Source organism: Branchiostoma floridae, chromosome 6 (assembly GCF_000003815.2).
Source record: "Branchiostoma floridae strain S238N-H82 chromosome 6, Bfl_VNyyK, whole genome shotgun sequence".
NCBI lineage: Eukaryota > Metazoa > Chordata > Leptocardii > Amphioxiformes > Branchiostomatidae > Branchiostoma > Branchiostoma floridae.
Window position 1 is genome coordinate 17,936,413 of NC_049984.1, and position 15,219 is coordinate 17,951,631.

Below are 15,219 nucleotides of genomic sequence, written 5' to 3' on the forward strand. Positions count from 1 at the left end.
GGAGAGGGAGATGGCATGGAGCTGGGAGTGGAGGGTGCTGGAGACTTCTCACTTCTCATACTGTCAGCTGTGCCATCCTTACTGCCTTCATCAGTGGCAGTTGTTGACATTGGAGTCTTGGGATCTTCCTCTTTCTTGACAGGAGGATTGGCTGGGACAAGTCCAGGAGCCGCTGGGCCTGGCATGCCTTCAGAGCTGGGTGGAAGTGGAAGGGGTGTGTGAGGTCCTTCCGGGGTACGTGGCATAGGGGGGAGGGGGAGGGACAGGGGTGGCATGGGGAAGCTTGCTGGGGTTGGTGTTGTTCCCTCCTCTGGCTGAGAGAAGAGTGGTGGCGGCACGGGGTGGGAAACGGGTGACGAGGAGCAGGCTGGTGGGACAAACCCAGCTGGAGTATGGATGCACGGCGCTCCTGGTTTATCAAACTTGTCCAGGTATTCGGGTACAGGGCTGGGGTGCATCTTGATGTGAGGGTACTTGGCCTTGTGCCGCTGGAAGTGGACCTTCAGGTTGCCCTTGGTGGAGAAGCGGTTGCCGCACACGTTGCACTTGAACGGTCGCTCTCCCGTGTGCGAGCGGAGGTGGATCTGTAATGCGCTGTCGCTACCAAACACCTTGCCGCAGAAGCGACACTTGTGCTTGAAGAAGGGATCTTCTGACCCGGGCTTGGTGTCGAAGACCCCAACATTTGGCGGCTTGCCTTTGCGATGACGTAGCAAAAAGTCCATCGGCATGAAGGGTGAAGAAGAGTTGGGTGGGTGTGGGGGCAGCAGAGAGTTCTGCAGGCCGTTGGTGTGCTGCTGGAGCAGACCAAGGGGGTGTGGTGCCAGCCCTGGGGGGTGGGGCAGGATGCTCTCACTGGAAGTGACTGGAGGCGAGCTAGTGGTCAGGGGAGCATTGCTGCTGCTTGAGAGTGGTGATGGCTGCGGGGATGAGTTGCCAAGGGGGGTGCTCAGGGGCGGCAGGGGTTGATGTCCTGACGTCGGAGGGGCTGATGTCAGTGCTGGCAGTGGTGGGGGGCCTGAAACTGGAGTCAGCGGCATTGGGAATGGTCGTGGGAGGCAAACTGAGGACGACAATGTGTCCGACAATGTCGTCAGCGCCGAGGTCAGCGCGTTGGAGGTGAGGGGGTTTGGCAATGGCGGGAGAGGGGGAAGGGGTAGGTTTGGAATGTAGAGGGCAAGGTGTTGTTGAATCTGCTGGATCAGTTGTAGCTGATGCAGCTGCTGCTGCTGGAGAACTCCCAGCTGTTCCTGGATGGACCCGAGGTCCCCTGCAGGCGGATCGTGGCCGAACTGGGCCACTGCCACCTTTGTCATATCCAGGCTTTCTAGAGCCACGTTCGTGAGAGGGATGTCGCGACTAAGGCGAGCTGAGTCTCCTTCTTGAGGTAGGAATGGTGTGTTTTGAGAAGATGATCTGATACTGCTCATGTCTTGTGCCTTGCTGCCATCGTTGGTGGGACTCGTGGCGGTCGGTCTCGGGCTGCAGCTACTCCGGCTGCCATTGTCATCTTCCACGTCGGGTTGGCTGACTTGCATCTTGTCGAAAGCTTCCTCATTCTCCTCGCATACTACTTCATCATCGTCGAAAATCAAGACGATTCGTTTATTGGTGCAGGCTTTCTTGTGATGCAAGAAGTCGGCCAAGATGAGAAACTCGGCGCGACATTTGCCACAGACGTGGGCGTCTCGTAGTGCCTCATTGCCGACTTCGCCCTCCAGTGTGACGCTTGTATTTCCTGCACAAACAAGAGAAGACATGGTCAGACTCACTCTGCTCTCTCTAGACAGGGAGAACACTGCCAAAATAACAGTATCTTATGACTAGGTACCTGGCTGAAAAACACGATACATGGGAAGGATCCCCCAACAGGCTGGTTGAACTTGGACAAGGCGCTGCATGTTCACACCTCACGCTCAACAACTCACGGAGGAAGACCCACGCCCTGAACTGCGCAAATTGCTTGGGAAAGAGGAGCTGACACCCGGATGATCATTCAGGGCAAGAACATCTTGCAAATGTTCCCAAAATGGCAGTGCCGCTGACATAATAACTTCATATATGAGTGCGATTGGTTCTTTAGTGATTTAGTATTCTATTCTGCTACTCTGTTGGGGACCCAATCAGACAGCGGCTGAAAATTGACAGCGTGATTCTGCCTGCGTGTGCAATTTTTTCCGATCGATAGAGTAAACGCAAGACGGGAATGAATCATTCGGAAAACCACGGTCCGTCATATTTCGAAAATGATTAGTGAAAATGGGAAGGCAAGGCTGGAACTATTTAAGGAGCAGTATCGATTAGAAGTAAGCACGTCGTTTGCATTTGAATTTTATGTTCACTGTCCGTGGGTCTGTGAAATTCCTTGCGTCTGTTTTAGGCAAGCCATAAATAATACACTATACGAAGATGAGCTCGCTCTATTCCTCATTTCGCCCATGGAGGAATGAGAATCGATTGTTCGTTTAAAGCCCGTTGAAATATGTGCCCCCTTGTTTCCTTGCCAATCAGGCCATTTTCATCGCAACTTCATCTCCAAGTTCGCAGATGCAATTTCTCGCAGATAAGACCCAGATTGATTTTCTCCGCGCGGAGTCAGAAACTTTGAATTATTGCTGCACTATCAAGGCATGTTAAAAGCTGTTTGTTAATGGATGAATATGCAACGGCAATCGATTTGTGTACTCCATCCGCGCGCTGCGTGACTTCCATGTAGAGCATATCCAGTAAGTACACTTCGAAAAGCCTCTGAACTATCTGTTTTCCACATAGATATGCTCCACTCCCAAATACCCTTGCAAATGCAGCTGTGTCCCCGAAACGTTCGTGGATCGATTTCCTTCCCTTAAAGCATCTCTTGGTAATTGCTTTAAAACATTCTGAGCTGTCACATGAGTTAAGCCCTTTCTTAGAAGAGAAATGGGTATGAAAGGCTATCGATTTTCGGCCCAAACTTGGGGAAAATACAACTGGGAAGGGGAATTCCGTAATTTTGTATGTCGTACAGAAAAAGTCTTTCACGGAGGACAATCTCGTGATGTTACAGCTAAGTAATGAATTCACATTCTGCTGAAGCACCTTTCATTTGCCCGTTAACTACTCATCTTAACGATCCATCTCACAAGACCCCGGCTCGAGATGAATCTGTTGCATTTGTAACCGACTAATATGCAATATTTAGCCGTAATAGCCCCCGCTTTCAAGAGCGCGCCATTATTGCCATTATTGCAATCAATATGGCGAATCCTGACAAATCTTCTTCACCACCCCAGACAACAAATTTCATAAAAATCAAGGGGCCACGCAATTTGCAGCTAGCTGGGGCATCCCGACAGTCCACTCAAATCAGACCCTTCTCCAAAACAGATTTATTCTGCCACTTACAGGCAAACAAGAGACATTCTTCAGCCCAAGTATGTGTCCTGAGATTTTCGCATCATGCATTCCGGAGCAACTTGTTTTAATGAAACATAAGACCCGAAGGGCTGGAGGCACGGTCGTAAAACTGCACGGGAGTATGCCACTGATGTGCGGACCACCCCATTGCCACGGTTTCCAGGGCCCAGGTTTTATCTAATAGACATTGATTATGTGGCGTGATGAATATGGAATTCATTTTGGGGAAAGATTGGTCGCAAGGACGAGCCAGGCATAAAAACCCCTCGAAAAGCGTGCGCATGAAACATTCAGGACTATCTCGGCTAACTTCTAATGATGGGCGTCATCGCACAACACTCCAGAATTCCAAACCAAATCCTGAGCTGGGCAATCAACACTGACAATTACAACACTCGCTTGCCAATTGTTATCAACTTCTGCCCAATGTGAAACAACTCCCAGCACAGCACCAAAAACTATTCTCACAAAGCATAACAGGCACTGGTACTGCTATGGTAAAAGCTTCATGTTATGTGGGCTGAACAAGAGAATTGTGGGATGCCTGGGTTCAACCAATACCAGCCAAGCAGCCACAGTGGAGACGGCCATGTTGTCCTATTTAGAACCAAAATTTGAGACATTGTGTCTGTCTCTAAATGAAAGGATTTTAACACAGATAACAACAAAATAGATACACTATGTATCAAGGATGCTATTAAATAGTTTTAACACATTATACATGCAAAATCCACAGGAAGAATCCTTGTTTCTTTTGATAGCTAGATTTTGCAATATTATAACAAATGTACTTCTTCATTATAAACCTTGATTCGTATTTGTTATGTAGTTATGCTAGCCTTCATTGGATACTAGAAATATACAAAATATACCTGTGATTGATAACAAAATACATTGTATATTCTGTTTATCGGAGTGTTTATCCTATCATCATAGTTGGGTATGCACTGATATCTACTGTATACATGTTGTCATGAGCTACATAACAGTCCGATACTTCTCTCCAATATATGCACGTCTTTACGTAGCGCTACAAGAGTTACTATGGATAGATTACTTGCTCATTATAATATTGTCACCAGTCCCCTGTTCAATTACAGAAACCAGCCCCATCTGCTGGCCACAGCATGTACTGCAATACACCTCTCCTGGAAAATCTACCTAACAATTCAACCCACCATACAATAAAAAACAACCTCCAGTAGTAGGTATGCTCATAACAGCAACAGACCAGGACTTGAAACACCAACTTTCTATTAGCAGAAACCATATCTAGATTGCAGTTTAATTGTAGACATGCAATTTTGCAGGGTAAAAATAAGGCCAAGCCAAGTATATAAGGAATCAAGTTTGGCCAATCACCTGGACAGTGTACTAAAGATATTCTTGAGTACAGAAAAAGATCAGTTACAAGTTTATGGCACTATGTTTGCATCAGGTTACAATACTGCCTTTGTTCATTTATGAGACTGGAGAATTACCTAATTAAAAACAGATGACTCTTTCTGTGATCTTTTACAGCCAAGGAAAGAATCATCTAGAACAAATTTTAACAATTTCAGTACAACCGAAAGCACAGTTCCATATCAGCACATGTTGGGATGTGCTTTAATAGATGAGTAAGTATTCAAGGCAACTTCTTCCTCGGACATGGTTAGCAATAAGTGAATAACAATTTACCCTTTAAACCACAGCTTTAGAATGAGCAGATTTTAGGCTTGTTAGTGTGTTTCTATTGACAAGCCTAAATGTTGATGCCAACTTGGCAGGGTTATACATGTAGAGGACTAGGGTGACAAAATAAAAATCTATGTTGCATTCACATAACATGCACAACACCCAACTTGGTTATGTCAACTTCTTTTGGCTCCCACTCCCTTCCTGTGATACTAGTGTCCTTTCTGCAAGACAGTTACTTGAGTAAGGGCTCATAAAACTTTAGCAGACACAACGGTTACCTGTCAGAATTCTTTTTACAAGGCCACTAAAATAAACCAAGCCACTACTGAAACTATGTTAGTGCTGATCTGGGTCAAATGTACCATCCAACAAGTGCCAATCTTTGGTTTCAAAATGTGTTAATCTTTCAGGTCCAGCCACTTCCTACCTGGAACAAGCCAACTCTTGACATTTGTGTGGGACCCATGTACAACAACAGACAGCTCACCTTTGCGATCAAACTCTCCTTTTTGAATTCTCTCCATGCCCCTGCAGGAATAATATCCTTCCTCTACCACCTTCCCCTACACTGAAAATCATCAAGGTATCATACCTATAGGATTTCAGTAGGTATGAATCCTGATACCCCTGTGGGGGCAACTTTTGTTTTCTGTCCAGGCTCCTGGCTATGCTCCACTAGGCAAGTCTCAAGTTCTTCATTCATAACTTTACCTCTCAAAACTGGTTCTCCAGGTTCTCTCCTGTGCAGGTATGCATAGTTTAACGGACACCTGCCACTTATAAGCATGAGAAAATTTCTGCTGGTCGCCTTATCAAAGCTCTCTTTGTGGTGCACTTCAGAAGTGTACAATGGAACAGAACTTTCACTCATGCAGCAGCCTATGACCTTCTCTTTAAACAATTTTAAAACCAAACAAAAAATACAAACCTAAAACCCTGCTATAGGCGTTAAGACTTCCTCAGACCTCAGCTTAAATATATGTGTTCAGTACATACAAAAGTTTTTAGTGTATTCATGTTGTGCAAATTTCGTATTGTAAGTTGTGTTTTTCTGAAGTAACGTCCAACCAAGCCTCTTATAACTCTACCTTACAGTACGGATTTTGTTTGGGCTGAGAGGAAACAACGCCATAACAAAACATACCCACTAAATATGTCTGGCCCAGGTGAAAAGTATGTTTGAGAAACCAAAAACAGAGGAGTGACCTCATAGGAAAGCCAAACAACATTGCCTTGGCATTGTTGCTAACACAGTGAAGTCATTCAAGCTTTCAAATGCTGACTCAAACTATCAGCTACCAACATGACATACTTGTTATGAAATTGAGAAAAAAATTATGTACTTTAGGAAATAAAGTGCTTTACTTTGGATAGGGTCATCTAATGAATTTCAAACAAAAAAAATGGACAAATATTTGAGCCCACCCACCCACTCACATCTCCTAACACAACAAACCTCTGTACTTTGTGAACCCTTCTCATTCAAATTTCATAGAGTGTGCTGGGGGGTTGTACTCATGCCTAAAGAAAGGTGTTTCTTTAAAAACACCAGAGCACACACACACACAGCTATCTTCTGTCCTACAGTTTGAACAAATACACACACTCCAAACAGCTTTATTTTGTTGTCACTTCAGGCAGATACATATCCTGGAAGGTTTTAAAAACGTCTGTCCAAGCTGATTAAGAAAAAAACAACACAGACATGGTAGAAATAAAGTATGTGTTGAGAACTACTATCAAATTCATATTTATACACAGAGTAGCCAATAATGCAAGCTTATTTCTAATTTTTGTGCAAACTTTAAAAGGTCATTCTGATTTTAACTTTTGGCAGGAAGTTCTCACACTGACATTTGTTGCCTTGTTCTTTTTCTGTGTGCCTGTTATGGCTAAAGCTAAAAGTAATATTTTCAGTCAATTTGATGACTGAAAGCCACTGTGGCCTTATGGTGAATAATTTCTAAAGATGCAAAGACATTCTTGTCTTCTACAGTTAGAAACACACAGGAAAAGCAATGACAATGTGTTATTCAAAACTCAGTGTTCATGACAAATACTCAGGATTCTTTGGAATTTTGCCAACACATTTTGCTACAAGGTAGGCAAAGATAGTTTTCTAACATTTCTTAATTTGGTGTCCCTTATATTGTAGTTGTTTCTTTCAAGATCCCTACAACACACCTGTAATGCATAGGAGAAATTTCTTGACCAACTTGGGCAGAGGCTGCCAGGTAACAACAATCAATTACTAATGTGCACTAGTTGTATGAAAAGTTTTCACAAGTCGAAATTGGCTCCCGTGTTACGCCACATAATAGGGCAGATAAGTGTAAATACGGCCAGCCTCACCTTATATACATAAATGCCACACAAAAGGACCTTTCATCTACACTAAAATGACGTTAGGTGTTGCATAGGAACAACCTGTCACCTGGTTTAGAATGCATAGGGGAAACATTCACCCACCGCAGATCAACAACTCGGACACCGTTCCCCCAGCCCGGAAATCAACCTCATCCCCAAGCATGCCCCACGTACCGCCGCTGGTAATCAGTCACTTCAAACATGAACTGAAATAAACCAACAAAACTCAAGAGCTAGACTCTGACCCCTGACCCGCGTCTGGCACAGGGACATACAGCCAGCCCGCCAGTTATGATCCAACTTCCTTTTGTTTCCACTTTAGGTAATTGCAGAATATAATAACACATTTCCCATGAAATTATACCCAACGTTTCCTGTCCTTTTTTCTGTGCAGCTGTATGCTAATAACTGACAATGATACATGTATATACAACACTTGCACTATAAGTTTCTTGACAAGACTCTTCTACTATTTGTATAAAATTTTGACTTTGTGAAAATGAAGTAATGCAACACAGGAGAATGATAGACTACTTGCTGTCACAACAACGACTTTTTGAAGCTTTGACAGTCTGTCTGCCAACAGCATTCTTCTCCAAACACAGAATCAAAATCAGAAGACTAAACCTGTACTGGAAGGAAAGAAAGGGTGCAAAAATTGGGCTGTACTTGACTCCCTTTGCTAAAATGCAAGATAGACACCAGATGAGGTCTACACTGTCTATTCAGACTCAGTCATTAGTGTAAGTGTGTCCAGATGACATGGAGCAAATTACTTCTTTGATACATTTCTGCACTTTCTCTCCCACCTAAAAACCAAAACGTCTGTCTATCCCTCTCCCTGTAATAAGGGAATAAGAGCCAAACCAGTAGCAAGGAAAGTAAAATCAGTCCTCTTGGGATTTCGTAACTGTTGCATCTAATTCTTTTAGACAATTACTAACCACTTTTTATGACAGAAAGTGATGTTTTTTTTAGGGATGGAATTATGGTGCTGTGCCACCTATTCCCAAATTTCAACTACTTTTGTTTTAATTCACAGTAAATTAATTTGCCTCTTTCCAGTTAAGTTTCACCCTCCCCAAACTGACACTATTGCAACACCTTGCCCTAAATGTTTGGGAGCCCTAGAAACTCTAATATGAAATCTAAGTAATCCCATGCTGACTCCTAAACAATAATTCTCATCTCAGATTCACAAGGAAGCAATCACTAAAGCCAAGACATGGTGTGGAACTTTCCCTGCAATGGGTTCAATGTTGTTCCCAAGAGTTCATGATAGCAATTCCAGACGGCTGACCCAGCCTGTGCCAGTGACAGGGAAGCGGAGAGGTCACAGAGTGATGGGGCCTCCCACCAACAGTTTTCCTCCACCTCACCTTGAATGTCTTCTTGTGAGTTCCCAGGGCTTGGGATACTTTTTTTCTGCATGCCAATAGTATAGCTACACTGGTGCAGGTAAAATGCAAAATAACCTGCACCAGACAGATCATACCTGCACCAAATGGCTTTCCCTCCCTCATGAAAAATACAAGGATATGAACTATTTTCTATTCAGAAACCCTTTCAATTATCTATCCAGCATTTCACAAGTGCCAAAGGTAAGTAGCACAAAAAACCACATACACTATTACCTGGACTTGGACAGGTGATGCAAGTAGACATCAGAAATACCTGAAATCTTACTTGCACTATCCTATATTATGTGTATATGTAGATTTCATTTTGAGCCCTGTGCCCATTCTCATTCAACATCCACACCGATGGAAGTTGCTCCTATTTTTGTAATGATTGGGAAAGACACAACCATGACCTTACCAATACACACACAGGGAAGAAGCATGTCTGGTAGACAGTGGCACTGCTGGCAGACTATCAAAGTGGTAACAGTTTCTTAACATTTTCCCCCACCAGTAGGCAGCACATCAAATCTGCACCATCAAGACAAATTCATAAACAAATTTATGAATACTTCTAGCATGTTTCTATCCACATCCAAATGGGTACAACTTCCTAACTGTATATTTGCAAAGTCAACAGTCAAATTGTTTATTCCAAAAAAAATAACAATACAAAACTAACATAAGTATCAGATCAGAGCAAAAGTGTATTGGTGTTGATATGCGCATTCGAGAAAGTACTTCTATCTTGTCTTTTTTCCAAACTGTGGTCCACAAATCTTGGTGAGATAGAAGTTGTCTACATAGGTTGCTTCAAATTCAAACATGTAACAAAAGGACTGAGTTGTGAAACTTAAACTTTTCAAGCATAGTTTTGTAATTCAGAACTGGTGTTAGCGTGTGAAGAACTGTTACAGAGGACAATACCCATTAAAAAGACAAGCTACCAGGACATACACTTGAAGAACCTAAACTGGCTTTATCAATCAAAGACGACTGGGTGATAATAGAAAGAAACAAGCACTTGCTAACAAGGAAGCAATTAGAGACTATACCAGTCCTTTTGTTCTTCTCCACAGGACTTTACAAGATGCAACAATTCCTCCTTTTGACAGACTTGTGTCGGTTCTGACAGTTACACGTTCATAGGCCTTGTTACCACAAATGAACTGTTTTAAATACCCAAAATACCTCTCCATTATTTTCAGCAGAACCTTGGACACAGGCCACTGGAAGAAAAGCTTGAAAATGGCCAACCAGAAAGTGTTTCAAACTGACATTTATGCATGAAATAAAATCAAATATGTGGCGCATATGCACCAAAAGAGCATCTCTCAGCGTACAGTTACAACTGAAGTTTTCTCCAAAACCTGCAGCATTTAAAAAATCTAATTGACAGGGACAAAATTTCTTCTAAATATTCAAGGCAAATATATACCAAGTGCTATTTTTGCAACAGGAAATGCCTTTTCTTCCAGGGTGCCATTATAAAGCAACCTATACATGGAAATTGACAGTAATTTGCATGTTAATTATTTTGGGGTCAACAAGCACAAATCTGTTACCATATTTGTTGCCAGGGCAACCAATGTTAAACAGAGGAAACAAAGGCACATACAGCCAATCATCTTTGCAAGTCTAGACAGACAGATGTGCTTCTTTTGTGAGGTTCTTTCAGTCGTCATTTTAATGATAATATAAAGTTGTAAAAAATGAGCTTCTAATAAAGGACATTGGAATTTATTTGTGCAATCCAATTTGTAAATACACAAAATTTTGATCAAATCTTCATATTCTGCATTATCAAACGTTGGATAGAAGGAAGAAGAATAGAACTTAGAAACAAGATCCACACAAATGATCAAAGTTCAAACTTGACTTGTCCAGAATAAATCTAAAATACCACATTCAGCACAAAGCATCAAATGTGAAACTGAATTTCTTTGCTACAAAGTTACTTCTGACATCTTGTCATCTGATCATCTTGACTAAGGAGTAACATATGTCACAGCATGTCATGTGAATCCTTTCAGCCCCTTTTGACAATTATCACAGGAAGTTATTCACAACCAAAATGCGTGGCTGTCGGAGCAAAAATCCTTCAGTTTTTAAACCTGGTCAAAGTGGACAGGCCATGGCTTATGTAGAGTGGACTTTGCAGATGACATATTTTCATGTTGGGGTGGGATACCAAGCACAATAGAGTTCTTGACAGAGGCAGAATCTTGGGTATCCTACATTTATCCTTGTCTCGAATATCCCACATTCCTCGAGACCATGGTCGGTAAACATTTGTGTGATCCAACATTTGCAGAGGAAGGTCAAATTTCTGCATTCAGCTTGAATTGTGTCCTGGCGGCTATGCAACCGGAGACCACCGCTATTCTGCGGGGATTATCATCGCAACCAACTTTTCAAGGGATGCCACGGATGATAGACTGTGAAAGTAGAATATTAATGAGGGAAAACTTGATGCTTCAATTCAAGGCAGACAAAGGAAGCAAACTTGCATGTCCGGCACCAAACCCAAATATAATACATGTACTTGTTGACAAACTTAACTGTCAGTATTTCAACAACAATATAATATGAATCAGTAGCTTTGACATAATGAAAGAGTTTTCTTCGCCCTATGAACTTAGGATACTAGCATTCTCAGATTACATACCTGTATCTTCTTTTCGTTGTTTAAGAACAGACAACATACTATCTTAAGCACCTAAGTAGGATTCTGCTCCGTAAGTAGACTAGAAAGAGCTATATTTGGAAGGTGCCCCCAAAACAAAGAAGTACGCAGAAGGAAAGTGATCCAATCAGGGCGTCAGAAGGCGACCAGGGGCCTAATCACTGCCGGCCTGTATGGAAAGTAGGGCCCCATGCAGAAATGATTTGTAGAACTCATATTATCAGCAAAACCCCACAAAAAGAAGTCTTGTGTCCTTGTCATGAAAGGGGGCTTGTGACACAAGAAATAACACGACCATCAATCAGCCTGGCACCCTGGGTTCGGAATGCAAAACAATAGTCAAGTCTCAACATCACGCCATGGTACCCGTAATATATGACTTCATATCAACTTTGCTACATGCCAAACATCTGTCCCGTGTATTTAGGCCAAAGAGTCTTCAAAACAGACCTAGCATGCTCAACTAGTAACTGTGTCTCTTGAGTTGTTAAAACATGGGTGCCGCAAGAAAAATTTTGGTTGGAAGAAGGCAAAATACGTCCATAGACTTGTATGAAAGGGAAATGAAATTTGTATTGACAAAGCGGCAGGGGGCTTTGTTGCGATTCGCTCCTGTCCTTGCCCTAAGACCCGGCGACAATGGAAAATATCACCGGGACAAAAAGGAAACGTCGCTGACATTGCACAGCCATGCAAGCATTTCATCATGCTGCTCCACACACAAAAATGTACTCTCATATCTGATGAGATACAATCTGTGACACATGGACTCTTTCTTGACAGTTACCCCCAGACCTGGAATGCACCAAAGTGGGGCCATCAAAACAAATCCGGAACCTGTGGACCAAGAAACGGCACGCAATGGATCTGACTTGAACTTAGCATAGTGTCAAACTTCTTCCTACTAGTCAATCAAATGGGAGAATGAAATGGCTAACATCCTGGTACTGTGTTAAACTATATGCCTGGTATGTGAATTTTTCACTCCACATATTATAAAACAACGGATTTATACATGTACAGTACATCATTTTTACTTCCACAAAACTTTACAGTGTCTTCTATGGTTCAAATTTCATGACAACTCCACAACTCCTCAGAAACGATACGCCAAGTTTCCAACCCTCTGAGTTGAAAAAATGTGGGAGGAAGAAACTAATGGCGACCGTTTTTAGGGTGTGTGCCCTCTGACACGAAGCTTATGGTCAGGCCAGGGGCTAAACCAATCCGGGGATTTAGGGCTAGACTTGCAGGGTGCAGTTCACATGGAGTCAAGACCTATCAAGCCAACGTTCAAATTCCAGTCTAATACAAGTAAATCAAGTGCACAAACTGTCTGGGTACATTTTAGCACATGCAGCAACACACAAACACTTGGTAGTTTACTTGGCAGCATTTACAAAGGAATAATGAATAAGAATGGATGCAAATTTTCAATTTTTGATTACCAGTAGCATATCTGTTCCATATAAATGAGATCAAAGACAACTCACATTTTTACAAGACATAAGGTCATGAGAAAAGTTGTCACACACTTATCTTTTCTACACATAACTCCTTCAGACTTACGAATATTGCAATCAAATGTGCATGAAAATTGGTAGCAATGCCAGACAACATACTTTCAGATTCAGAACTTGTGTCTTTCTTTTTCCAACCAGGAGTGCACTGCCAAGGAGTGTCACTATCTGCCATTTAACGAAGTTCTGGAGTGAAACTCTGACCAACCTTTTAAGGTTCAAGGGAGGAAAACCTTTTGCTACTTTTGTTATTCTTTTCAGCCAAGTCTAAGTTGGCTTGTGATCAACAAAAAACGTTGTTGACTCCGGTCCAAGGGATTCCTAAAGGAATGCTACCTGGATGGTCTACTAATGTAACAGCCTGGTACTATTATATCAACTTCAGTTGTGCCATTAAGACACAAAACTATACCATATTACCTTGACAAAAATTAGCAATGTTAAAAAATGATGTTTCTTAAAATAAACATACATTTTCTGATGTCTAAGGTACCTAGGGAAAGATGTTCAGGAAGACACATAATTGGGGTCGCACAACACAGATAAGTCATGTCAACTTCTAAGAAATCTACATAACTCGATTCAGCAATAACAAAGCAGGCGAAGATAATTATTGCCTGCATAAAAAGGCCTCTGGCTACATGCATTCTTTCCCTCCAGTCTACCAGCTAATCATCGAAGGATGTTGTTTGCCACATGATTTGATGTTGGCATCTACGTCAACACAACTTCTGGAAGATCTTGGACAAAGAGGACTGCTGTGAAAGATTTAATCCAAAAATGTGCAGCAATTGTGATGATACAAACAAGATGTGTCTCCTTCAACCATAAAAGTTCAAAGAAAGGGTCTACTGAGGGGAAATATGCACAGGAAACCGTAAGGATTTCCTTCTGTAACGGTGAATTGTTTCCGGACCTCCGAGTGGAAACTTATGAAAATTCCTGTCAAAAGGGCCAATTTGGGGTGAGTATTCATACATGACAGGGGCTATCATCATTCATCAAAATTTTGCCTGACTGATGTTGTCTGCATACTGGTCCGTCCACTTATTAGCTTGGCTGAAATGGCCGTACTATAAATCATCACCCATTATTCTGAAAATAAATGCCCCATTCCGGTATCACATGATTGCTCCTGTGTTATTATGATGCCGCTGTGTTTCTTGTGTGTGTGTGTTGGGGCTACCAGAGTCGGCAGCCAAATACTTGTGCTATTAGCATGTTTGCCTTTGCATCAGCATACTTCTACAACTCTGCATTTAAGCTGAGCAAACACAGCGCTGTGGATTCATGCGTCGTTATTTACCTTTGCACAATTTCCAGTCAACTCATTTTTGTGACAAGTACCGACCCCTTGGCAGGCATAAGATCGACCAGATAAAACACAATGGTGGCGGTAGAAAGAATTCAGGCATGATTTTGAAGAGAGTAACAAATGATCTGCTGAACACAATGGGCGCTGAACTTTTTACATCGGATATCTCTTCAAAGCAGTTGCTATGCAGGGTAATAAATTATGGCGAGATTTATGTATTTACCTGGCAGTTTTCCACTGATGCATTACTATAATGGGACTGTTTTTGTTCCCAGGCCAAAACTTTTCTCCACAACGTTCTTACGCCTTAGAGTGCGACCGTCGTATGTAGAAGTCTTAAGTTTGAACCACGTAACTTGGAGACTAACCGTGGCAGAGGTATTTGTTTGAACTAATATGCATGCAAGCTGAAATGCCGATACAGCCCAGGATTGGAACCATTGTTTACTCAGAGTGGCCAGTCAATGCCTTTCAAAAGACAGACAACAGTCTTCAACAGCCTAAAAGCATAGCTCAAGTTTCCATGACAGAAAAGTGAGAAACACGCACCTCTTTCTCTACAATATGATTTACATACCAAAAACACACCCAAGCTTTTTCAGTTGATACTTTTTTCACACTGATGAGGGGAAAACATACTTTTGGATCGAGAAATCAACACAAAATTTGAGAAATCGACAACAAGGAGTTCTTTGTTTTCTCCAAAGGCCCAAGGGTTTGGTCTCAACAATATGAAGTCGTGTAAATGAAAAGCGGGTCGCCATATTTATCTTTCAACTTTGAGTCCTTGAAGAGGGGACCTTTGGGAATGGAGGGAAGCGGGAACGACTTGACAAATTATGCAAACTAGCGCTC

The 15,219-nt window shown here is 42.3% G+C and overlaps 1 protein-coding gene across 1 annotated transcript in view; it reads right to left on the minus strand.

Annotated features, from left to right (window-relative positions):
- The window catches only part of LOC118417484 (sal-like protein 3), a gene marked incomplete in the record, with an annotated part of 18,122 nt that extends 10,501 nt beyond the window's left edge, over positions 1-7,621 (minus strand). The window contains 2 exon segments of the mRNA XM_035823060.1: positions 1-1,738; positions 7,546-7,621. Coding sequence (XP_035678953.1) covers positions 1-1,738; positions 7,546-7,606 — 1,799 coding nt within the window.
- Positions 7,622-15,219: the final 7,598 nt, after the last annotated feature.